Source organism: Neoarius graeffei, chromosome 26, assembly GCF_027579695.1.
Source record: "Neoarius graeffei isolate fNeoGra1 chromosome 26, fNeoGra1.pri, whole genome shotgun sequence".
Lineage (NCBI taxonomy): Eukaryota > Metazoa > Chordata > Actinopteri > Siluriformes > Ariidae > Neoarius > Neoarius graeffei.
In genome coordinates this window covers 24,607,789-24,634,768 of record NC_083594.1, presented here as the reverse complement: position 1 = coordinate 24,634,768, position 26,980 = coordinate 24,607,789, and the positions used below count along the sequence as shown (strand labels likewise).

The 26,980-nt window shown below is 41.9% G+C and overlaps 1 protein-coding gene across 6 annotated transcripts in view; it reads right to left on the bottom strand.

Annotated features, from left to right (window-relative positions):
• Nucleotides 1-26,980, bottom strand: part of stab1 (stabilin 1) — a 403,938-nt gene that overhangs the window by 66,746 nt on the left and 310,212 nt on the right. For all 6 annotated transcript variants that reach the window (XR_009651684.1, XM_060910924.1, XM_060910926.1 and 3 more), the window contains 5 exons: nucleotides 18,008-18,112; nucleotides 17,665-17,772; nucleotides 16,003-16,196; nucleotides 15,767-15,911; nucleotides 7,879-8,012 (listed from right to left, as the gene is read on the bottom strand). Coding sequence is in view for 5 of the 6 variants with exons in the window: in XM_060910924.1 (XP_060766907.1) it covers nucleotides 7,879-8,012; nucleotides 15,767-15,911; nucleotides 16,003-16,196; nucleotides 17,665-17,772; nucleotides 18,008-18,112 (686 nt within the window). In the remaining variant the exon portion in view is untranslated. The remainder of the gene's footprint in view (nucleotides 1-7,878; nucleotides 8,013-15,766; nucleotides 15,912-16,002; nucleotides 16,197-17,664; nucleotides 17,773-18,007; nucleotides 18,113-26,980) is intronic.

The window sequence follows — 26,980 nt, the reverse complement described above, 5'->3', positions numbered from 1 at the left end:
CCTGTTGACATAAGGCACTACTTTTCCTTTCAGGATGAACTGAGCACCCAGGATGGACTTGTTTTCAGGGGAGAGAGAGTTGTTATTCCTGAATCACTACAGGGAGACATCCCCCAACAGATTCACATCTGGGGATTGAGGGATGCCTGAGGAGGGCAAGAGAATGCATTTATTGGCCAGGTACCGTATGAATGAACACATAACATTTGTGACAAAGTGTGATGTATGCAGGTCAGTAGATCATAAGCAGCAGAGAGAGACACTTCAGCCGCACGAGATCACAGACAGACTATGGGCTAAAGTGAGTACTGACCTCTTTAGTTTTGAAGGCAGAGATTATCTGATAACAGTAGACTACTTTTCCAACTTTTGGGAAATTGATTACCTCCCAGATACAATGTCAAGCACAGTTATCAGGAAGTTAAAAGCACACTTTGCCAGACAGGGGATTCCAGATGTTGTCATTTCTGACAATGGGCCTCAGTATTCCTCCAGAGAGTTCAAAAAATTCAGCCAAAAGTGGGAATTCACTCACATTACTTCCTCACCTGGCTACCTACAAAGTAATGGGAAAGCAGAATCAGCCGTAAAGACAGCCAAGCAGCTTATGAAGAAGGCAAAGATGTCTGGACAGGATCCATACCTGTCCATACTTGATCACAGGAACACCCCAACACAAGAGCTGAATGCAAGTCCAGCACAGAGGCTCTTGAGTAGACGGGCAAGGACTCTGCTGCCCATCAAAGAGAGCCTTTTGAGGCCAAAAGTGATGCACATCAAAGAAGGACTCACACTTAACCAACGAAGACAAGCAAAATATTACAATCGTACAGCAAAGGACATGGACACATTAAAAGCTAGGGACTGTGTGTGAATTCAGCCACTTGAGCCAAACACAACCTGGAAAAGAGCAAGGGTGATGACCCCAGTGGGCCATAGATCCTACAAAGTGTAACTAGACTCCGGCAGTGTCCTGAGATGGAATCGCCGCCATCTCAGGCGAGCCATGGACACTGAGACAGTTACTCCAACACCAACAAGGCCTGTGGATACTGGTGCCTGCACAGGACACTGGTAACAATCACAGTGTTACTACAAAGTTACAAAGTATGGACGTGTAGTTCAGAAACCTAGGTACCTGAATGACTTTGTATGTAACTGAGGGGACGGTGACATAGGAAAAAAAATGCAAATGAAAGAGAATGGAGAAAATGTTAAAGGAAATGTGTGTTTTATAATGTGAAAAGGAAAAAAAACGTTCCTGGACTTTCATACTGTAATGTTATTTGTTTATGAAAAGCTCCACTATATAGAGAGTATAATTTAGCTGTTTGAAAGCTATGGATAAGTTTGCACTTCATATCCAGAGGATGTTGTATTTGTGAATATGAATAGTGTTTAAGGAGTTGACACAAAGATATTCTGCTATCATTTAATTTGAGAGGAAGACTGAAAAAAGAAAGAGAAAATGAAAATTGTTTTTCTTTCACTGTTGTTTATCTTGTTTAAAAGAAAAGGGATGTAACAATGGGATTGTTTCATACTGTTGTTTACACACGGACTGCATTAGGAGGCACTGCACATGCGCAGTTGTTGTTGTACCTGCGATGAGTAGAGACTGCATTGTACTAAAGAGTGAGTTACGGAAGTGTTTAATAAAGTTCCCTGTGAGTAAGGGTAATACTCAACCATCCAGTTTGTATAGTCAAGAGAGAACAGAAGAAACTGAAACACTATGGACTGTGGAAAAGTTTGTTGTTTGAGGCTGAAGTGGAAGGACACTGCTGAATGAAATGAAACAATGCACCGGTCGTGAGTAACCATGCAATTCAATGAATGAATGAACATATGCTGGAATGTTTAAAACACAGCATGTAAACAAGACGGTAACGCCAGCAGTGAAGCTGTAGTGTTTGAACTGGGTGATTTGAATGTTTTGAAGATACTTAAATAAAGAGAACTGTGAATTGTTAAAAGTAAAATGACTGACGTGGAGGGTGGCATGGTGGTGTAGTGGTTAGCGCTGTCACCTCACAGCAAGAAGGTCCGGGTTCGAGCCCTGTGGCCGGCGAGGGCCTTTCTGTGCGGAGTTTGCATGTTCTCCCCGTGTCCACGTGGGTTTCCTCTGGGTGCTCCGGTTTCCCCCACAGTCCAAAGACTTGCAGGTTAGGTTAACTGGTGACTCTAAATTGACCGTAGGTGTGAATGTGAGTGTGAATGGTTGTCTGTGTCTGTGTCGGCCCTGTGATGATCTGGCGACTTGTCCAGGGTGTACCCCACCTTTCGCCCATAGTCAGCTGGGATAGGCTCCAGCTTGCCTGCGACCCTGTAGAAGGATAAAGCGGCTAGAGATAATGAGATGAGACTTACGTGGAAGCTCAGACTGCCTAGGAGGCTACAAAGCTTTTAAAATCACTCACTGCAATGCACAGAGGTAAATTAGGAGTATGCACGAGGAAGATTAATGAAATTAAAGCTCTACTTGTTGAAAACGAAAACAATCAGATTGAGGAGCACATGAAAGCATTACTGGGCTATATTCATGACTTTAAAACTGTGCATAAATCAGTGCAAGATCTCCTTGATGATGAAGAAAAAGAAAATGATCATGTGGATTGGTATGAGCCTAGAATTATGAACTTTAACTACTTCATGAAAGAGGTTGAAACCTGGAAAAATCAACAGCAAAATCTGCAAACAGTTACTGAACCAAAAGATAGCATCTCCAATGTTTCTAAAACCTCTTCTAAGTCCTCTTCTGCTAAAATAGCTGTGGCAGAAAAGGCCGCTCTGGAGGCATGTTCTAAAGCTTTACCAGCTATGCATGTACTACAGATAGAGGAAGTTGTTTTAAAATCAAAACGGGAACAAATGGAATTACAAGCACAAATAGCTGTAGCAGATGCTAAACTTAAAGTGCTCAGTGATGATGCTGAACAGCAGGGTGATGCAATGAATGTGTACTATGAAGAAAGTAAGCAAGTTAACACAGAACCCGCTTTTGCTGATGCCTCTGCCATTGAATTTGTTCCTGTTGCGACAGTACCCAAGACACCACTTCAGAAAGCAGTCAGGCATATTCACAGTAGCTTTCAGGTGGCCACATCTTCCTCTAGCCCTCATATTGAGTCCAGTCATGACAACACTGAAGATACTGTCTTTCCAGTCTTTTATTCATGCCTTTTAAATACTTAATAGAAGACAAGACAAGCAGCTGTCAGGATAGGCTGTATTTTCTGGAGCAGTTCACGGCAGGGCAGGCCAAAAAAAATCCTTGTGCGTAGTTGCATGCACATGGATCCTTGAAGAGGCTACACTGAAGCCAAACAACTGCTTAAGAGACACTTCGGTGACAAAATGAAAATTGCAAACACCTACTTGGAAAAGGCTTTGAACTGGACAGCCATTAAGGCCGATGAAGGAAAATCACTTCATGCCTATGCCTTATATTTGAGAGAATGCTGTAATGCCATGCAAGACTGGGAATACATGGATGAATTGAATGTTGCATCAACTTTGAAACTGCTTGTATCCAAGCTTCCCTACAAGCTCTGTGAAAGATGGCGGACCCTAGTGTATGAAACTGCTCAGAAAAACAGCACTCGTGTTCGATTCAAACATCTTGTAGAGTTCTTGGAGACACAGTCAGGTGTCTTGTTGCATCCTGTATTCAGAAACATTAAAGATCCTTCTCCCATTAAAGGCACAGTGCTGAAATCTAGACTCTCTTGAATCACTCGAAGATGCTTAAAAAGGGGATCTTTGTTACCACTGTGACACCGGCTGAGGAACAAGAAAACAGACTGACATCTACAGTGCTCCAGCAAACTAACACCACTGCTGTCTTCCCTGTATATACTTTCTGTCAAGGCAAACATGTAATCACAGACTGTGCAAAATTCACGTCAGAGCTACATGACAAAAGGGTTGAACATCTGAAAAAGAATGGTCACTGCTTCAGCTGTTTTAAATATGGCCATATGAGCAAGGATTGTAATAAGAAAATGGACTGTCAAATCTGCAAAAGGAAACATCCTACACTGCTACACATTGACGGTGTTAACACAAAGCAGCAGACTCCCACAAACCCAAAAGAAACTCTTGTTGAGAATGCACTGGTTTCAGCTAATCATGCAACAGGGGCCAGTAAGGAATGTGCTATGGCTATTGTTCCGGTTCAAGTTAAAGTTGTCAAAGGCAGTAAGACCATCAAAACATATGCTTTTCTTGATCCAGGCAGCTCGGCCATGTTCTGCACTGAGAACTTAACGAACCAGCTGAATGCCAAAGAACGCAGAACTGAAATTATCCTGCGAACTATGGGACAAGAAAGACCTGTTAAGAGTTTTGAGCTCACAGGATTAGAAGTAGGCAACATAGACGGTAGTGTGTAGAGTGGTGCTTGAAAGTTTGTGAACCTTTTAGGATTTTCTATATTTCTGCATAAATATGACCTAAAACATCAGATTTTCACACAAGTCCTAAAAGTTGATAAAGAGAACCCAGTTAAACAAATGAGACAAAAATATTATACTTGGTCATTTATTTATTGAGGACAATGATCCAATATTACATATCTGAGTGGCAAAAGTATGTGAACCTCTAGGATTAGCAGTTAATTTGAAGGTGAAATTAGAGTCAGGTGTTTTCAATCAGTGGGATGACAATCAGGTGTGAGTGGGCACACTGTTTTATTTAAAGAACAGGGAGCTATCAAAGTCTGATCTTCACAACACATGTTTGTGGAAGTGTATGATGGCACGAACAAAGGAGATTTCTGAGGACCTCAGAAAAAAGGGTTGTTGATGCTCATCAGGCTGGAAGAGGTTACAAAACCATCTCTAAAGAGCTTGGACTCCACCAATCCACAGTCAGACAGATTGTGTACAAATGGAGAAAATTCAAGACCATTGTTACCCTCCCCAGGAGTGGTCAACCAACAAAGATCACTCCAAGAGCAAGGCATGTCAAGGGCATTGGCGAGGTCACAAAGGACCCCAGGGTAACTTCTAAGCAACTGAAGGCCTCTCTCACATTAGCCAATGTTCATGAGTCCACCATCAGGAGAACACTGAACAACAATGGTGTGCATGGCAGGGTTGCAAGGAGAAAGCCACTGCTCTCCAAAAAGAACACTGCTGCTCGTCTGCAGTTTGCTAAAGATCACATGGTCAAGCCAGAAGGCTATTGTGAAAGTGTTTTGTGGATGGATGAGACCAAAATATAACTTTTTGGTTTAAATGAGAAGCACTACATTTGGAGAAAAGGAAAACACTGCATTCCAGCATAAGAACCTTATCCCATCTGTGAAACATGGTGGTGGTAGTATCATGGTTTGGGCCCGTTTTGCTGCATCTGGGCCAGGACGGCTTGCCATCATTGATGGAACAATGAATTCTAAAGGAAAATGTCAGGACATCTGTCCATGAACTGAATCTCAAGAGAAGGTGGGTCATGAAGCAAGACAATGACCCTAAGCACACAAGTCATTCTACCAAAGAATGGTTTAAGAAGAATAAAGTTAATGTTTCGGAATGGCCAAATCAAAGTCCTGACCTTAATCCAATCGAAATGTTGTGGAAGGACCTGAAGCGAGCAGTTCATTGGAGGAAACCCACCAACATCCCAGAGTTGAAGCCATTCTGTATGGAGGAATGGGCTAAAATTCCTCCAAGCGTGTGTGCAAGACTGATCAACAGTTACTGGAAACGTTTAGTTGCAGTTATTGCTGCACAAGGGGGTCACACCAGCTACTGAAAGCAAAGGTTCACATAGTTTTGCCACTCACAGATATGTAATATTGGATCATTTTCCTCAATAAATAAATGACCGAGTATAATATTTTTGTCTCATTTGTTTAACTGGGTTCTCTTTATCTACTTTTAGGACTTGTATGAAAATCTGATGATGTTTTAGGTCATATTTATGAAGAAATATAGAAAATTCTAAAGGGTTCCCAAACTTTCAAGCACTACTGTAGGTAGGTAGACAGATACCCCTACTCATTCATAGTTTTTTTTTTCTGTATTTTGACTATTTTCTACATTGTAGAACAATACTGAAGTCATCAAAACAACATATGGAACATATATGGAATTATGTGGTAAACAAAAAGTGTTAAATTTTTCATAGTTTAGATTCTTTAAGTTAGCCAGTATTTACTTTGACACTTTGCACACTATTGGCATTATCTTAACCAGCTTCATGAGGTAGTCACCTGAAATGCTTTTCAATTAACAGGTGTGCCTTGTCAAAAGTTAATTAGTGCAATTTCTTGCCTTTTTAATGTGTTTGAGATCAAACAGTAAATAGTAAACAATAAAAATACAATAAATAGCCCTATTCCACAACTGTAGTAATCCATATTATGTGAAGAACCACTCAACTAAGTAAAGAGAAACAACAGTCCATCATTACTTTGAGACATGAAGTGTTTTTAATTACCGGTAATAAAAATAAAGAAATATTGAATTAGGTGTGTCCAAACTTTTGATTGTTGTACTGCTTTTGTACTGTTACAGTAAAATGTTTGTCAGTAAAGAAAGCAGCATATTACATCAGAGACAGTTTTCAGAAGGAAAAAAAAGCACAATGAAAGCTGCTGGGTTTTGCTGCAAAAAGAAGCAAATGTGACAGTCTCCAGAAGAAGCGTGGCTAGTTCTGCAAGATGCTCAGTAAAATTAATTCCTTTATAAAACTGAACAAATTGCACATGAGGCTAGTATTGTTTTAATTAAATTAAATGTTTTTACATAAATACTATAAAGAGCAGTCAACAGAAATATTTTTGAGCAAAGGTACATCCCACCAAATATTCAGTATAAAGTTTGTACTGCAGGCGGCACGGTGGTGTAGTGGTTAGCAGTGTTGCCTCATAGCAAGAAGGTCCTGAGTTGAAGCCCAGTAGCTGACGAGGGCCTTTCTATGTGAAGTTTGCATGTTCTCCCCGTGTCTGCATGGGTTTCCTCCGGGTGTTCCGGTTTCCCCCACAGTCCAAAAGACATGTAGGTTGGGCTAATTGGTGTCTCTAAATTGACCATAGCTGTGAATGTGAATGGTTGTTTGTCTCTATGAGTCAGCCCAGCGATGATCTGGGGACTTGTCCAGGGTGTACCCCGCCTCTCGCCCATAGTCAGCTGGGATAGGCTCCAGCTTGCCTGCTACCCTGTACAGGATAAGCGGCTACAGATAATGGATGGATGGAAGTTTGTACTGCTTATGAGTTACTTAGTTAGTTAGTTTGTTTTAATTGAGTTATCAGTTGGATTATTAGACTGCATGTATATGAAACTATGAAAAATATGTTTTTGTTTTTTTAACAATTGCAAAAAGTCTGGAAAGATTACATCTATGTTCTACACAGGAACAACTGCCATTTCTACTGACTAGCAGAATGGACTGCATTTCATTCCATCAAGCTTAGGGGGTATTTTGTCTTTTGAACAAGATAATGAAAAAGGTGATAGAAAAAATAGCTATAGATAACAGCTGGCCATGTGATTACATTAAAGTACATTCTGATGTTTAAAATTTAGTCACAGTACAGGAATTGATCTGGTGTACGGCAGGTTAGGTGGCAGAGAGTAAACAGTTTTCCGACCGCATAAGTTTTCGCTTTATTGTTTAGTACCACTTTATTTTATAGCCTTTGTTTCACTTCTGAAAAGTCAACTGGATTGTTGATGGAATAAATCTATGCCTTAGGATTTCATTTCAACTCTCCCTGTGTGCTTTATCTGGAATGTGTTTCGGGAGACTCCCCATCAACCTCATGTAGCTTTAGGAAAGTTTTGGATTAAAATAGCCACTACAAAGAATGTTCATGAATCCTTTGCCCAAAGAAAATTAAAAAATGGTAATTTGATTAATTTGTGTTACCTGCTGAGCATCAGAGAGTTGGGACAGAGTAGCGAGTGTGGCTCCCTCAGCTTTGCAGGCTGCCTCTGCTGTGCTGTAGTTCATCATATACATCCCAGCTGGTGATCTCAGGTGGAAGACACCTGCTGTTTTGGCTGAATAACGTATTTTCATGACATAATTAAAACTTGTGTCGATCAAAATTATAAACATTTATCTACTGAACAGAAAACTTAGAGGCATGGTTTTATTACAATGTAATACTTGTTTTAGGAGCTGCATAACATAATACAAGATCAATAAAACATATAGCATGATTTAAAAAAATAATAATATTACATGCAATAATAACATTGCATTAGTCCAAATATTTAAAAAAAAATATTTATAGCATTCGGAAAGAATGCTAGAATAGGATCAGTAATTTATTCAAGCAATGTATAAATACAGGTTTCTCTAATTTGTATTATTTTGTCAGATTTAAATTCACTCAATTAATGAGGTAACACAAGCACTTAAAAGGATTGCACCAACTGGCACCAAATGGATCCATTTATTTATTCACTGAAAACAGCAGGAGGATATGAGCTGTGAAGATTATGATCTTGTTTTGCTTTTTGGGTGTTTTTTTTTTTTTGATTCTGGTTTTTGCCCTGTCTAGTATGTTTGCCCATCACTTGACCTTTTGCCTGTGTTTTTTTTTTTATTTCAAAATTATCTCATATTTTGGAGTAATTCAAGCTTCTGATAGATAAATTATTTTAACAACATTACTGTTTCAGATTTCCTTATCCCAGTATACTGCTACACTCTTGCATAAAAGACAATTATACAGAGTGTTCCACAAAAGTATTAGGACTGGGAAATCAGGGAGTCTTGGGGGAAAGAGTCCTCTAAATCTCCTTCCACTTAGCTAATTCACCTTTCGAACACAAACATAGGTTCCCTGAGCCCTTTCCCCTGTCTACATTTACTTAGGAATCTGTTTTAAAATGCTTTACAGTCATAGACAATTCTGTGATGAGTCCTCATTGTCCACAAGAGTATGTATGTATTGATTAACCTAATTATTGCTCCAATTGAAGGTGCATTTATTGGATTTCTAAAAAACAAATAATGGCTTTAAATCTATGCCTCATATGATGTTAGCATGACCACTTGGATAATCTGGTGCCTTCCAAACTCAGACAATGATCAGATTAGTGTACATGCACACACACACACACACACACACACTTATTGATTTCTGATGGCGCAATTAACTAGAGGTGAACTAAATAAAAACCTCTGCTTAAAAACCAAAAGTGCCAATTAAAGAATTCAGCTCGTCGTCGTCTTTTTTTTTTTAAAGCCACTGCAAATTCACTGTTCGTGATCCCTTCTAAACCCATCTTGAATGTTTTCTTCATCTACATGTCATACATGTAAGTTTTGAATAGACTATGACTGATATTTTCTTTCCTTCCTGGCTTCCCGCAAGATGGCGGAGACTGGTTCTGGTCCATTACAATGGAATGACCATACAAAATGGAATGGATCGGTCGAAAGGACTTAAAACATAACTACTTTTAAAATTTTCTTCAATTTAACATTACAATTTAAGACCTATGGCTTAGAATGCCTCCACATTGTGCCAAATTGTTTTTCATACAGTGGAATATCCATGGATATGAAAATGGCAACTTATTACTTGGCGCAGAAGCTTCTGGGATGGGTGAGCCAGCCTCTTTAAATTCAACTTTATCTTCCATTAAACTCCACACTTTAGTGACAATTTCAGTGGTGAATAATTTCTGAAATAATCCAAATAAACCATATTTACACTTGATTATGAGGGTACTTCAAAAAGTTCTCGGCCTCACTCAGAAAATGTCACAGAAGAAAGATTGTTCTTGCATTATTTTTCAACATAGTCTCCTTTAGGCGGCACGGTGGTGTAGTGGTTAGCGCTGTCGCCTCACGGCAAGAAGGTCCTGGGTTCGAGCCCCGGGGCCGGCGAGGGCCTTTCTGTGCGGAGTTTGCATGTTCTCCCCGTGTCCGCGTGGGTTTCCTCCAGGTGCTCCGGTTTCCCCCACAGTCCAAAGACATGCAGGTTAGGTTAACTGGTGACTCTAAATTGACCGTAGGTGTGAATGTGAGTGTGAATGGTTGTCTGTGTCTATGTGTCAGCCCTGTGATGACCTGGCGACTTGTCCAGGGTGTACCCTGCCTTTCGCCCGTAGTCAGCTGGGATAGGCTCCAGCTTGCCTGCGACCCTGTAGAAGGATAAAGCGGCTAGAGATAATGAGATGAGATGAGATAGTCTCCTTTAACTCAGTCCGCCGATATTCAAGCTTCGCTATCCCTTCATGGAAGGAGGTCCAGATACTTGAGCTTCCAGATACTCCTCCACAGCGTGGGCGACTTCATCATCACTGAAAATGGCAATCACACAAGTGGGATTTCAGTTTGGGAAACAGATGCCAGGTCGGGTGAGTAAGGTGCATGGGGCAACAGTTCAAAGTCACATTTAGCTGCTTCTGCCACCTGTGCTGTGTGGATAGGAGCATTGTCCTGGAGCAACAGCACGCCAGCTCGAAGCATTCCTCTCCTTTTTTCTTTGATTGCTTTCATTTGAGTTTTTGTGGACAGTGATGTAAGGCTGTATTGTTAGGACTGGTGGAGGTATGAAGTTAGGATCCAAAAACAGAACACAGATAGTGTGGCAGCGGGGGCGTGGTCAGGGAAGGTAAGTGGCAGAATCACTGCACCTGATGTCAGTTAACGTGTGTTTTGTGTCTTCCCCAGTGACCGCACCCTATAGACCCTTTTTCTGTTTGTAAACAAAGACGGTTGCGCGCGCAGCTTGGCAATGGAAGTATGACGGAGTTAAACAGCCTGTCAAGCTATGCAAGGGGCAGAGGTGGAAAAACTGGATTGACAAAGTAAAAGTCCTGCTTAGGTTTTCCTTCTGCCTGTGCTCTCAACACAGATGATTTCACCAATTAGCTCATCAACCTGGCTTAGGGGATGTGGTAATTAGGATCAGCTGGTTCATTGAATTGGCTGGAGCAAAAATGTGGCAGGGTTTTTACTTTCTGCACCCGGGTTTTTCCACCTCTGGCAAGGGGATTATCAACAAAAGACCGTGAAAATTACCTTAATAAGTTAACTTTGGCAAATGGTGTTAGACTCCCGGATCCGTGTTCTATCAATGAGTGGGTTGACGATGTTAGAAAGTGGCCAAATATTCAGTGGCCGGATATACGGTATATACATATTTAATAGACCCTTTTTCAGCGTCACGTGATCAAACAGTTGTGCACACACCCTGGCAACAGAAGCAGTAAGCTTCCCAATTGATTCTGGGACAGACTAGCCTACTTATCAATCATTTAAACGTGGATATATACTGTTCTCAGCATCGACATGTCTGGTTGTTGCGTATATGGTTGTACGAATCGCTATTCCACCAGCGGACTAAAGTTTTATAGGATTCCTAAAGGATCATACCCATTACAGAGCAACAGACGGCGGCTGTGGCTGCAGGTGATTAGACGTGTGGACTGGAATGAGGACATAATAAAAAATGCTCGTGTCTGTAGCGCCCACTTTATATCAGGTAAGGTTATCTATCTACTGATTTTACTGGAAGCCTTGTTTACATGAGTGATTACCTGCATGGTGTAGAATAATAATCAAAAGCAGCTTAAGTTGTTGGATAAACTGACGTTAGCTTTGGCTAGTAGCACTAGCTGCTAGCTTGCTATGCAGCTAAAGTTTTATTAGATTTGCCCATTAGCTTGCTAGGCAAAACAAATGTGTTTGTGTTTTATAGGCGAGATGTCATTGGACTCCAGTAGTCCTGATTTTGTGCCACCTGTGTTTACATACACAAAACAAAGCCAGAACCCAGGTGGAAAGATGGACAAGTAGGATTAGAGTTGCTCTTCTCAGTCATTTTTTGTTTTGTTTTCCTCTGTTGCATAAGCCAAACCTGTCAACCGGTAACGTAACGTTAGATCTAGCTTTGCTGCTCCACCTCATTAAGTCGGTGCTACATTGTTTTGGTGTCTACATCTGCTGTTTTGCATTTTTTATTATGTCCTTGTTCCAGTCCACATGTTTAATCGCCTGCAGTCACAGCTGCTGTCTGTTGCTCTGAAATGGGTATGATCCTTTATGAATCCTATAAAACTTTAGAATAGCGAGTCGTACAACCGTATACGCAACAACCAGACATGTTGATGCTGAGAACAGTATATATCCACGTTTAAATGATTGATAAGTAGGCTAGTCTGTCCCAGAATCAATTGTGAAGCTTACTGCTTCCGCTGCCAGGCTGCGTGCGTAACTGTTTGATCATGTGACGCTGAAAAAGGGTCTATATAAGGAGAGAGAGGGCAGAGGAAGGGAGCTCTCTCCCCAACCAGACGCCTTGTGTGTGTACGTGTGTGGCTGGGAGAGTGAAAAATAAGAGTTTTGTTGAACTCCGTTCTGGCCTGCCGTCCTTCTGTGCTCCACCCACCCTGTTAGAATGTAATCTAGTATCACACCCGTCAGAATTGTTATAGATAGTAATCCAATAAATAAGATGATTTAATACAGGGAAGAAAGGGTGTGGCAAAAGATAAACAAACAGGACAAAAAACAAATAGCAAAAATAGTCCGGGCAAAATGAGAACAAACAACTTGACACAAACGAGACAAGCAAAGACAAAAATGCTAGCGCAAAAAAAAACATAAACAAGAAAAGACCCTTTGTGCAAAAACCATGAACCAGAAATAACCCTTAGTGCAAAAAACATAGACGAGAACATCACTAGAGACAAAAACCATGAGGAACAAGAGAGGCACAGAAACGGCTAAAGAAGCAAACAAGACGTTCTGGCAAAAACGGAGTCTGAGAATGGCCTTTAAATAAGCGGCAGTGAAAACCAGGAAGTGAGTTCAGGGGAGAAGGAATTCCTGTCCCGGATCAGGATTGGCGCTGGCGTGAGAGATCCGTAATCTCCGGAGTGGATGTCCGGGGCGGAGCATGACATTTATAGTATCCAGTTATGCCCCAAAATGGGAGTTACATCCCTTGTTTCTGAGTGAGGCAGAGAACTTTTTGAAGTACCCTTGTATGTCACCCCCAAGTTCATGATTACCAGGAGTCTATCTAGAAGTAGATTACACAAATAATAAGTGGATCATTGGGCTATATCCATTCCTGTGGTTATGCTAAGTTGGAGCTTTGCACACAGCAACGAGTTCTGAGAAGAAATGTACCATTAGTGGTTGAATGCTACTACATGAAAATGTCAAGGCAAAGGCAAATATTGAAATATTCAAAAATATCAAAGCAGAAAAAGAAGTCATTTAATCCATTAAATGGATTAAAATTAATCCATTTTGTCAGCACTAAATCCAGTAACAATGCAACATAAATAGGGAAATGGGGCTATTGGATGAACAGATTAGCAAAGCTTTTATTATACCATTATTGCAGATGATGACTCAGCAAAGCAAGATAACTAATTTGGTCATAATGTGTTGCATACGTAAGTTTATTATAAATGTGTATATACTACCTTTTTTAAAAATCATTATTTATAATTATTATTTACCAAAACAGGTGACAAAAAGTATTTGAAAATTAGTACCGCTTTAATTTCAGAAAAGTGATTATTACCTCCGCCAAGGAGGTTATGTTTTCGGTAGCGTTTGTTTGTTGGTTTGTCTGTTAGCAACATTACGGAAAAAGTAATGAACGGATTGCTCTGAAAATTTTCCCAGAGGTGTGACTGGGCACAAGTAACAATCCATTAAATTTTGGCGGTGATCCGGATCACCTTCTGGATCCCGGATTTTTTTAAAGGATTAATTTTTTCCCCATTGTGAAATGAATGGGTGCGCGACGCAAAAAACAGATTTTTCCTTTTGTAGGCCAAACCGTAAGGTGTAAAGTCATGAAACTTGGTACACTGATAGAGGAGTGGACCCTGATTGATTTCATCAAGTTTCATGTTGGTACGTCTCACGCTCTAGCGCCACCAACTGATCACAGTCTTACATGCGTTCATGCACGTAACTTTTGATCCGTATGTCCGATTTTCATAAATCTGGTGCTGTTGGAATCCTTGGAGAGAGACAATTCCAACGCACCCTATGACATCATTCTCCGCCTAATTATATTTTCTGCCATTTTGAATTATGTCCAAAGTGAAGGTAGAGTGACCCTGGCCGCAAGTTTTGTCCAATCATCACAAAACTTGGCAAACATGATCTCCAGTCCATGCCTAATGAATGATATTCGTTTCGCTCTCATACATCGAAGCGTTTGCCCATGGCAGCCAATCAAAATTGATAGTGAAGCCACCAAACAGGAAGTTAGCTCATATCATGGAAACGCTTTGACATATCAAGACCATATTTAGTGGCATGACTTTGGACCCCATCCAAACTACCCTCATCAAATATGGTGTCATTTGGCCACTAAGGGGCGTCACAATTGGCAAAACCATATTTTGGCTCATATCTCAGAAATGCTTTGACGTATCAAGACCATATTTGTTGAGATGACTTTCGGCACCAGTTCATGTACCCTCATCAAATTTGGTGTCATTTGGCCACTAGGGGGCGCCACAATGAGCAAAAACGTGTTTTTGGTCATATCTCTTTACGGATTTAGAATTACATCTACATTTTCATGGTATTGATGCTCTGGAATGTCCCTGTAAAGAACCTTGCCAGCCTGTCATCTCTGTATGAGAATCCGCCTTGTGTCTTGGCCAAACTTTCGCGTGTTGACACAAAACTTGTCGTGTGGGCGTGCGGTCGCCTCTCTTGCCAGGTCGCCATGGCGGCGCACCTGAGCAAGCACACTTTTGCATTTTCTCCGGAAATGCATTCTAGTTATTATTATTACCTCCGCCAAGGAGGTTATGTTTTTGGTAGCGTTGGTTTGTTTGTTTGTCTGTTAGCAACGTTACGGAAAAAATAATGAACGGATTGCTCTGAAATTTTTTCCAGAGGTGTGACTGGGCACAAGTAACAATCCATTAAATTTTGGTAGTGATCCGGATCACCTTCTGGATCCCGGATTTTTTTAAAGGATTCTTGGCGGAGGTCTGCGCTCTCTGAGTGCTTTTCTAGTTTGGTAATACATTCACTCCAAGGTAGTGATTTCCAATTGAAAAGTTCTCATGTAACTGTTACAGTTTATGGTCCATGTCCTTTTTGATCATTCTATTTTTGGGTCAGTAGCAGAAATTAAAACATGAATGGTTCTTTGTTGCTTCATAATCCAGGCAGGGGAAAGTAAAAGTCATTTTTCATATTTTATCATCAGATATAGCAAATACAAAATTTAAAAGCAACTTTTGTTTATTTTGTTTCTTTGTAAACTAATGATTCTTGATCTAATGACTTTATGACCCTATCAGTGACAACCACAGGTTTCAGAATAACTGACCCTTTTTGTGTTAGTTCATTTTACGATTTTTTTTTTAGTCAGAGTCAGTATCAGTCAGGACAAATTGACTTAAGTTCAACAACAGAATTGAGTGTAAATGAGACAAACCTTAGTTTTCTATATACATCGCCCCATGTGTACGTTTCCTGAAAAACTGCTCAAGTGGTGCCAAATGTACTCTGATTATATTTATAAAGCAAATCTATACTGCAATCAAATAGTCTGCATAGTACCAAAATATAGGAAAAATCCAGTTGTCACATATAGCACTTTATGTATCTGTACTAATTTATTGGATGACATATGTTCATTTTGCATTCATTTGTGGGTATTTAAACTTCAGTTTGAGTGTTAATGTTTCTACATTTTCTTATTGTAGTGTAACTTCACCTACATAATAAAAGTCCCTTAAAGCAAAATTGGTAATGCCAAATAAGATCCTTGTTGGAAAATGTTGAATAAAATACTTACTGTGAAAATGCAAGTCTTTGCAGATCGCATTGGCATTGCAGCCACCATTGTTCTCCAGACAGCGATTGACAGGTGGCACCACCTTCTTGAAGCACTGGATGCCATTGCCCACATATCCTTGGAGGCATTCGCATCGCCGCTCATTCTGCCAAAAGTAAATGTGTCAATATATGCTGTCAAATTCTGTCTAGAAACTGAATGTCAAAGTTAAAAAATTAGAAGTCATATTAACTGACAGGTCCAATGAAAATGCAGTTTGCAAAGTCACTGCAGCCACCATTAGCTTCCTCAACACAGAGGTTGATAGGGGAGCAGTCAATGCCATCTCCAGTGTAGCCAGGTTTACAAGAGCATATCACTCTGGTCTCTGACTGTTTGCAATCAGCCTGCACGTGACAGCCTCCATTATATTCATTACACAGATCTGGAGCTGGACAAATAAAAATGAGAAAGGATTAGCATTTTTCAGCTAGGGTCATGGACAGAACATGTAATAAAAGCTTAACATGTGCCTTACAAACAGGAATGTATTAAAAAGGTGCTGTATTGAAATGGTAATCAAAAACTTTATGATATTGTCCAATGACAACAACAACTTATTTCGGCTGCTCCCATTAGGAGTTGCCACAGCAGATCTGTTCCACATATTTGATTTGGCATAGGTTTTACACCAGATGCCCTTCCTGATGCAACCCTTCCTGATGCAACCCTCCCCGATGCAACCCTCCCCGATGCAACCCTCCCCGATCAATCCTAGCTTGGGATTGGCACTAAATATGCACTGGCTCGTGCAACCCCAGTGGCTGGGTATTTTTACCTAATCTCCATGTCTTTGAACTGTTGAGGACACTGGAGCACCCTGAGGAAACCCACACAGACACGGGGAGAACATGCAAACTCCACACAGAAAGGCCCCCATCGGCCATAAGGTTTGAACCCAGAACCACTTTGCTGTGAGGTGAAAGTGCTAACCACTGCACCAATGTGCCACCTTTGTCCAATGATGACAACATAAAAATATCAGAAATCAGTTTGATATTTCCTGTTTGCATATTAATGACTACATGATTATATGTAGCTGTTGTCATTAGACAGCTACATATAAATGTTACACAATGAATTTAAAAGCAAATTCTATGGGTTGTGTCATTCTAAATAATCATGTAACAATACAGATTAACACCTTCCAGACTTGTAGGCTTAAATTAGACTGATTTTTAACTATCCTCATTTATACTGTTCAGAGTATTTCCTAGCCCGTTTAATTTGTTTGCCCTAGTTTTTTTGACACAAAGCCAAACCCTGCATTTGCCTTATGCACCATGTAGGCAAAATTAGGTAAGGGTCAGGTGCCTGCCTGCCTGCCATCCATCTATCCATCGCTCGCTCGCTCACCAGGGAAGACTAGTATAGATTTTTTTTTTCTTAATTAACTACTCCAACTAATTGCAGGTAGGAACTAAATTTCTGAGTGGGGAAGTGGAGAAACGTCAAACCACATGCACCATAAGATACCGGGCAGTCACTCAAGCAAATCATTTGGATTAGTTATTTCACCACATCATACCAAATTGCAAGAACTTTAAATGTAATAATACAAAGAATTTTAACTGTTGCTAATTGAGGTGTTGCTTTGCTGCAGTCATCATGGCTCAATGTGACACACATACATAGAAAATAAAAGGTCGTCTGTCATCTTGTTGCTTGCTACTGAGAATGAACACTTAAGACGGAGCGTTTTTCTTTTGACATGTTATTTCCTTATAATAAATGTTGTAAATGTATATTTGGTGGTGCTTTTTTTCTCTACCATGCTTGTAACACTGCACTACCATATGTTATCGACTTTTGATGTGCCTTCGACCTACCATAGAGTCCCGAAAAACGGGGGAACAAACCTGTGCATTTATAGCCGTTTCCTTCATATGGCGGTTGACATTGGCACTGATTGTCAGGCAGGCAAACAGCATTAGAGTGGCACTCCGGGGAACAAACAGGCTCCACAACTATTAAATTATATTAAGAAGATGGTTAGTAACACAGTTCACAAAGTTTTTTTTGTTTGTTTTTGGTCAACTGGATGTCTAATAGAAACATTAAGTCAAGGTAACTGGACCTGAAGACATTTCAGTTTATCTGTCCTGATATCCAGTCACATTGACCCAACACTATTATGATCTTAAAATTAAAGTACATATTCCTATCAATGTCTTAATAAAGTAAAATATTATTCTTTTTTACCGATTTTGGACTCGCACATCACTCCTGTCCAGCCCTCCTGGCAGAAACAGCTACCATCACCGTCTATGCCATCATCACACTTCCCGTTATCAGTACACGTACAGGCTGCGGGCAAAAGATAACAGATTTAAGTTAAAGCCACATGAAGAATTCAATTAACACAATCAAGATTAGATTAGATTCAGATAGAACTGTTTAAATCTACCTTCTTATATCTATACTCCTATTTAAAAAATTGGGTCCTTAAATGTATTTTATATACAGTAGTTAAGGCTTCCTAAAGGAGTTCTGCTTGATGCCCTATCAGAAAATGAAAACCTCTGTTAGACATAGAAAAATTGATTGTTTCTCCCAGAAAGACAAACTAAAGGAAACTTTAAGTATCAGTATATCTATATATCTACAGTGCCTTGCAAAAGTATTCATCTCCCTTGGTGTTTGTCCTGTTTTGTTGCATTACAAGCTGGGATTAAAATGGATTTTGGGGGGGTTAGCACCATTTGATTTACACAACATGCCTACCACTTTAAAAGTGCACATTTTTTTTTATTGTGACAAACAATAATTAAGATGAAAAAACAGAAATCTGGAGTGTGCATAGGTATTGACCCCCCCACCTCCCAAAGTCAATACTTTATAGAGCCACTTTTTGCTACAATTACAGCTGCAAGTCTCTTGGGGTATGTCTCGATTAGCTTAGCACATCTAGCCACTGGGATTTTTGCCCATTCCTCAAGGCAAAACTGCTCCAACTCCTTCAAGTTAGATGGGTTGCGTTGGTGTACACCAATCTTCAAGTTATGCCATACACTTTCAATTGGATTAAGGTCTGGGCTTTGATTAGGCCATTCCAAGACATTGTTTCCCTTTAAACCACTCCAGTGTAGCTTTAGCAGTATGTTTAGGGTCATTGTCCTGCTAGACCATGAGCCTTCATCCCAGTCTCATACCTCTGGCTGACTCAAACAGGTTTTCCTCCAGAATTGTCCTGTATTTAGTGCCATCTTTCCTTCAGTCCTGGCCAGCTTTCCTATCCCTGCAGATGAAAAACATTCCAACAGCATGATGTTGCCACCACCATGCTTCATTGTAGGGATGGTGTTCTCAGGGTGTTGGGTTTGCGCCACACATGGCATTTCCCATGATGGTCAAAAAGTTAAATTTTTGTCTGATTTGACCACAGAACCTTCTTCCATGTGTTTGGCGAGTCTGCCACATGCTGTTGGGCAAAGTCCAAACGTGATTTTTTTAAGCAAAGACTTTTTTTTTTTCTGGCCACTGGATCTTTGCAGCTCCTTCAGTGTAACAGTGGTGCTTGAAAGTTTGTGAACCCTTTAGAATTTTCTATATTTCTGCATAAATATGACCTAAAACATCATCAGATTTTCACACAAGTCCTAAAAGTAGATAAAGAGAACCCAGTTAAACAAATGAGACAAAAATATTATACTTGGTCATTTATTTATTGAGGAAAATGATCCAATATTACATATCTGTGAGTGGCAAAAGTATGTGAACCTCTAGGATTAGCAGTAAATTTAAAGGTGAAATTAGAGTCAGGTGTTTTCAATCAATGGGATGACAATCAGGTGTGAGTGGGCACCCTGTTTTATTTAAAGAACAGGGATCTATCAAAGTCTGATCTTCACAACACATGTTTGTGGAAGTGTATCATGGCACGAACAAAGGAAATTTCTGAGGACCTCAGAAAAAGTGTTGTTGATGCACATTAGGCTGGAAAAGGTTACAGAACCATCTCTAAAGAGTTTGGACTCCACCAATCCACAGTCAGACAGATTGTGTACAAATGGAGGAAATACAAGACCATTGTTACCCTCCCCAGGAGTGGTCGACCAACAAAGATCACTCCAAGAGCAATGCGTGTAATAGTTGGCGAGGTCACAAAGGACCCCATGGTAACTTCTAAGCAACTGAAGGCCTCTCTCACATTGGCTAATGTTAATGTTCATGAGTCCACCATCAGGAGAACACTGAACAACAAATGGTGTGCATGGCAGGGTTGCAAGGAGAAAACCACTGCTCTCCAAAAAGAACATTGCCGCTCATCTGCAGTTTACTAAAGATTAGGTGGACAAGCCAGAAGGCTATTGGAAAAATGTTTTGTGGACAGATGAGACCAAAATAGAACTTTTTGGTTTAAATGAGAAGCATTATGTTTGGAGAAAGGAAGACACTGCATTCCAGCAGAAGAACCTTATCCCATCTGTGAAACATGGTGGTGGTAGTATCGTGGTTTGGGCCTGTTTTGCTGCATCTGGGACAGGACAGCTTGCCATCATTGATGGAACAATGAATTCTGAATTATACCAGCAAATTCTAAAGGAAAATGTCAGGACATCTGTCCATGAACTGAATCTCAAGAGAAGGCGGGTCATTATCTTGCTGCATGACCCTAAGCACACAAGTTGTTCTACCAAAGAATGGTTAAAGGAGAATAATGTTTTGGAATGGCCAAGTCAAAGTCCTGACCTTAATCCAGTCGAAATGTTGTGGAAGGACCTGAAGTGAAAAGTTCATGTGAGGAAACCCACCAACATCCCAGAGTTGAAGCTGTTCTGTATGGAGGAATGGGCTAAAATTCCTTCAAGCCAGTGTGCAGGACTGATCAACAGTTACTGGAAATGTTTAGTTACAGTTATTGCTGCACAAGGGGGTCACACCAGATACTGAAAGCAAAGGTTCACAAATTTTTTCCATTCACAGATATGTAATATTGGATCATTTCCCTCAAAAAATAAATTACCAAGTATAATATTTGTCTTTTTTTTTAGCTGGGTTCTCTTTATCTACTTTTAGAACTTGTGTGAAAATCTGATGATGTTTTAGGTAATATTTATGCAGAAATATAGAAAATTCTAAAGGGTTCACAAACTTTCAAGTACCACTGTATCTTTGGTGTCTTTGTTGCATCTCCTGATTAATGCATTCCTTGCCCGGTCTGTGAGTTTTGGTGGATGGCCTTCTCTTGTCAGGTTTGTCATGATGCCATATTCTTTCCATTTTGCTATAATGGATTTAATGGTGCTCCCTGGGATATTCAAAGTTTGGGATATTTTTTATGACCCAACCCTGATCCATAATTCTTCACAACTTTGTCTCTGACCTGTTTGGAGTGCTCCTTGGTTTTCATATTGCTTGCTTAATCATGTTGCAGATTCAGGATCCTTCCAGAACAGGTTGATTTTATACAGACATCATGTGACAGATCATGTGACACTTTGATTACACACAGGTGAATCTTAATTAAATAATTATGTGACTTATGAAGTAAATTGGTTGGACCAGCTCTTATTTAGGGGTTTCATATGAAAGGGGGTGAATACCTATGCACACTCCAGATTTCTGTTTTTTCATATTATTGTTTGTCTCACAATAAAACAACAATGTGCATCTTTAGAGTTGTAAGCATGTTGTGTAAATCAAATGGTACTAACCCTCCAAAAATCCATTTTAATTCCAGCTTGTAATGCAACAAAACAAGACAAACACTAAGGGGGATGAATACTTTTGCAAGGCACTGCACCTAGATAGATAGATAGATAGATAGATAGATAGATAGATAGATAGATAGATACCCTTATTCATTCATAGTTTTTTTTCTGTATTTTGACTATTTTCTACTTTGTAGAACAATACTGAACACATCCAAACAACATATGGAACATGTATGGAATTATGTGGTAAACAAAAAGTGTTAAAAATGTCATAGTTTAGATTCTTCAAGTTAGCCAGCGTTTACCTTGATAACACTTTGCACACTATTGGCATTATCTTAACCCAGCTTCATGAGGTAGTCACCTGGAATGCTTTTCAATTAACAGGTGTGCCTCATCAAAAGTTACTCAGTGCAATTTCTTGCCTTCTTAATGTGTTTGAGATCAAACAGTGAATAATAAAAATACAATAAGTAGCCCTATTCCAGAACTGTAGTAATCCATATTATGTGAAGAACCGCCCAACTAAGTAAAGAGAAACGACAGTCCGTCATTACTTTGAGACATGAAGTGTTTTTTAATTAATAAAAATAAAGGAAAAACACTGAATTAGGTGTGTCCAAACTTTTGATTGTTGTACTGTTTTTGTACTGTTACAGTAAAACATTTGTTTGTCAGTAAAGAAAGCAGCATATTACATAAGGGACAATTTTCAGAAGGAAAAAAAAAAACCACAATGAAAGCTGCTGGGTTTTGCTGCAAAAATAAGAAGCAAATGTGACAAAGTCTCCAGAAGAACCGTGGCTGGTTCTGCAGATACTCAGTAAAATTAATTCCTTTATAAAACTGAACAAATTGCACATGAGGCTAGTATTGTTTTAATTAAATGTTTTTACATTAAAAAATACTATAAAGAGCAGTGTAAGATTGTATGTGTGTTCTCGTGCATAGCTGTACTGAACTTATGACCTGTTCACATCCTGGTAAACGTGCATAGCCGCGAGAACATACTCTTCTGCTCTTCTCTGTACCTTCTAGTTTCGCTGAAACCACATTCCTGGACCCTCCTGTTCTAGGGGGTGTACATTCTGCTCTTTCATGTATAATAAAAACGACTCCTTATCTGGCGAGTTCACCTTGTGCCCCCGGGCCCCTTACCTATCTTGTCACGAAAGCTTCTGATGTATATAAACCCTGCTCTTTTTGTGTATCACTGAGCAGTGCCTGAATAAACCAGATTGATTTCATTCGTGTGGTTTGTTTTCTCCCTGCTCCAGAGCGCTCTTACGTCAACGCATCTGAACTGAGACAGACACAGGTTCTAACAATTTGGTGACCCCGACGTGATACTCTCAATCAGGTAAGACATGTTTGATTGACTACCTGGTTGGCAGTAGTTTCGTAGTGTCCTACGGAGGACAGTTTTCCCTGGTTCGAGTCCAGGAAGAGCGCGCTATACAAATTTGTACTATATTTGTTGTCTGTTCCTCTTCAGATCCGTTTGTTGTCATTGTACGATGGGAAGCTCGTTCCCTAAGCCTGCGCCAGGGGAAACCCCGGCCGAATGGATGACTAGGTGCGGTTTTGCTTATTATGTTTCTCCCTGGCTCGATAATTTGGCAGGTTGGACTGAGGCCAACCCTCAAATTCCTTCCTATCCTCGTCAAGGTACATTCGATCCTGGTTATCTTGCATCAGCCTATCGCATGATTTATGAGGGATTAGGGGACCCCGGTTGGGATCGCCCGTATATGCGGGAGGGTTACGCTAAGTGGTATGACATGAAAAAGGTATGGGATAATTTTAAACAGGCCTATACTCCCCGTTCAGTCTTGAAGTCCATCCCGAAGCCTCGATCTGCGCCCGTTACTACAGAAACGGTGGAGGCGGCGTTGGGAAAATCTAAATCTCCTTCTGCTCCTCCAGCCTCGTTAGACAGCAAACCTCCGCCTTACAGTAAGACCGGAAAAGCTACTGGTAAATCGTCGTCATCTGTAAAAACGATTCCTAAAATTTATCCGTCCCTGGCTGCTGTGTCTGCGTGCCCCCCCCCCACGGTTGACAGAGGGCAGCGCCCTGGAGGGATAAAAGGTGCGCCTGCATCAGCCAAGACCGGCAAAGACGAAGAAAGCAGTGACGACACCGATGATGACACTGATGATGATGATTGGGATAATCCCGATGGTGTGGGTCCAGACGCCGGCTCGCGTCCTTATCCGCCACAAAACGCTGCTTGTGTATGGGTTGCAAAGCGCAGTGGTATTGATATAACTCCTCCGTCCCCGTCGGCTCTTAAGGACATCATCTCACTTCTTCCGTCACCCGACAAGCCTCTGCTCTTCGTTGATCAGTTAATTAATGTTTCTCGTAACTGTCAGCTAACGGGAGCCGACTACCGGTTTATTCTGCAGAATAAATTAGGAGGCGCATACGATGAGACGGCCCTGTTAGAAAACGTACAGGTCCTCCGCCCCGTCAACGATATTGCTGTTAATGTTAAGGAGGAATTGCCTCCGGTAGGGGAAAACGGTCGCCCTCGCCAGCGCACCGTGTCTACCTTCTTTTGGAAAGACACGCCGGACGCGCTGCAGCAGCTTCGCGAGCAGTTGACGCGATACCTGCTCGCCTTAAAACAAGCAAATAGAGACCTGTCACAGGTCACTAATTGCAAACAGGAGCGTTCTGAGCTGACGTCGGCTTTCTGGAAGCGCTTTGGGGAAGTTTGGCAACATTTGGGAGGTCTTGAACTTGATTTGGCAAACCCGAACCCAATGTTCTTGTCCACCTTTCTGTCTAATTGTCGCCCCGAAATACAGAGCGTATTAAAACATCACTGGAGTGACCGGAATAATCTGGTCCTCCGTCAGGCCGGGGAGCGGGTGCGCACGTTGGAGAGCGATGGTCTTTTAGACTGTAAAACGAATAAAGCATGTTTATCCGTCGTGCCGGGCGGACGAGCGGAGGGACGACAGGAGAGGGGTCGCCGAACGGGACCGCGCGGCGGGGGAGGGAGGAGAAATGGAAAGTGCCACTATTGTGGAAAAGAGGGGCACTGGATAAGAGAATGTCATGCGAAACAGCGAGATGAGCAGGAACGCGAGAAACCCGTCATGCGCGCCGGTTCAAGCCCCACAGGGCAGAGAGATCCTGCCCGCCCATAGGGCTGCCCTCAGAGCGATGAAACCCCGACCGTTGCTATGTTAAATCTTTTATTCAGCTCCCCTCTTAACGAAGATCTTCCCACTATTGTTTTATGCCTGGCAGGGACTGAATATCCTTTTTTACTCGACACCGGGGCTACCATGTCCTCAGTGGGGAGGGAATATGCGGGTCCTTTATCTACACGGTCTGTAAGCTCTGTGGGAATAGAAGGGGTTCCTTTCCATTCCAGTTGCACGCCCCCCCTTTCTGTTACTTGTGCCCTTGATCCTTTACTGAAGTTTTCTCACTCCTTTGTTTGCATGCCTGATTGCCCTTTTAACCTGCTTGGACGGGACCTCATGAGCCTCCTAGGGCTCTCTATTTCTTTTAGTGGCTCACACATGGTTGTTGACATACCAGACGACACTTCGTCGGCTGCTCTTGCCCTCACCTCCCTTTCTCTTCCCCATAACCTTCTCAATGCTGCTTGTGCCGTTACCCACCTCACACCCTCTCTTTCTGACCTTCCAGCTTCTCTTTGGGCGGAACATAAGGACGAGGTGGGCTTTGTTAACTGTACCCCTTACGAGGCGGTCATTAAACACTCTTCGCCAGTATATGTAAAACAGTACCCCCTTTCCCCAGCTAAACTGTCTGGCATTGATGATGTTCTGTGTTCTCTCCTAGAGCAAGGTGTGGTTGTTCCCTGTGTCAGCCCTTATAACACCCCAGTGAACCCGGTGCGGAAGCCCAACGGCACGTGGCGTTTCACCCAGGACTTGCGTAAGATTAATGAGTTAATTATCCCAGTCGCCCCATTAGTTCCAGACGTTCCCTCTCTTATGGCCTCGATTCCGTGTGAACATGCGTTTTTCTCTGTGATTGACCTCTGTTCTGCCTTTTTCAGCGTCCCTGTGGGCTGTGAGACACAGCCCCTGTTTGCTTTTACGCATAGGGGTAAGCAGTACACCTGGACCAGGTTACCTCAAGGGTATGTTGATTCTCCTGCGGTCTTCACAGCCGTGGTTAGGGACGCCTTGGCCGATTTGTGCCTCCCCTCGGGCTCCTCCGTGCTCCAATACGCGGATGATCTTCTGGTAACGGCGGAGGACGAGGACCTTTGCGCTAAAGCCACACTCGCTCTCCTCTCTCTTCTGGCGCAAGAAGGTTTCAAGGTCTCACGAACTAAGCTTCAGTTCTGCCTCCCCACTGTTCGATATCTGGGTCACGATCTCTCCCAGGGCTCCCGCAGGCTCAGCCCCGAGCGTGTGCAGGTCATCCTAGACACTCAGGTGCCTGCCACCAAACACGCCCTCATGGCTTTTCTGGGACTTATCAATTACTGCCGCCAGTGGATTCCTGACTGTTCCACCTATGACAAGTGTCTGCGCTCTGCAATTCTGCACTCGGACCCTTTGACTCAGCCCCTGGTGTGGTCTGATGAGATGCTGACGGCCTTCAGGGCCTTGAAACAGGCTTTATGCTCGGCCCCTGCTCTCGGACTTCCGAATTACCGTTTGCCGTTTCATTTATATGTGTGCAACCAGCAGGGAACTGCGTCTGGGGTTTTGGCGCAGGAGCACGGGGGGGGTATGCGGCCTTGTGCGTTCCTCTCTAAAACTCTTGATTCTGTGGCACAGGGTCTCCCTGCTTGCCTCAGGGCGGTGGCTGCATGTGCTGTCATGGTCACGGACGCTGAACGGCTGGTTTTGTCTCACCCGCTCGTTCTCCACACCTCACATGATGTAGTGCACGTTTTAAAGAACCTCAGTACCCAGCATTTATCTGCGCAGCGTCGCTCTGGATACGAGTCTATTCTTTTGGCCACCGAAAACCTTACTGTTAAGCCCTCCTCCTCCTTTGATTCTCTCGCGCACGCGCTTCAGCGCCTCCTCAATTCACAGGATGATTTTCTTCCTTCTGAAACACACGACTGCATTTCTAGCATTCTTTTCGAGACAAGTATCCGCCCCGACTTACGCTCCACCCCGTTACTTTCAGGTGATTCGCTGTTTGTGGACGGCTCGTGCTCACGCCCCTCTGACGGCGTTTTCGTGTGTGGTTATTCTGTGTGCCGCCTTCCTGATGAAACTGTTGAAGCTTTTTCTCTTCCTTTCTCCTCGGCTCAGGCTGCCGAACTATACGCTCTAACCCGTGCATGTGTTATTGCTCAGGACACAGACGTCACTATCTACACTGACTCACGTTACGCTTTCGGCGTTGCTCACGACTTTGGTCGGATTTGGGCTTCGCGTGGGTTCACCACTGCAGACGGTAAGCCCATTTCTCATTCTTCGCTTGTTACTGATCTTATTACAGCGTGTCTTCTCCCGCGCTCTTTAGCCATTGTTAAGACTCGTGCTCATTGTATTGGGGA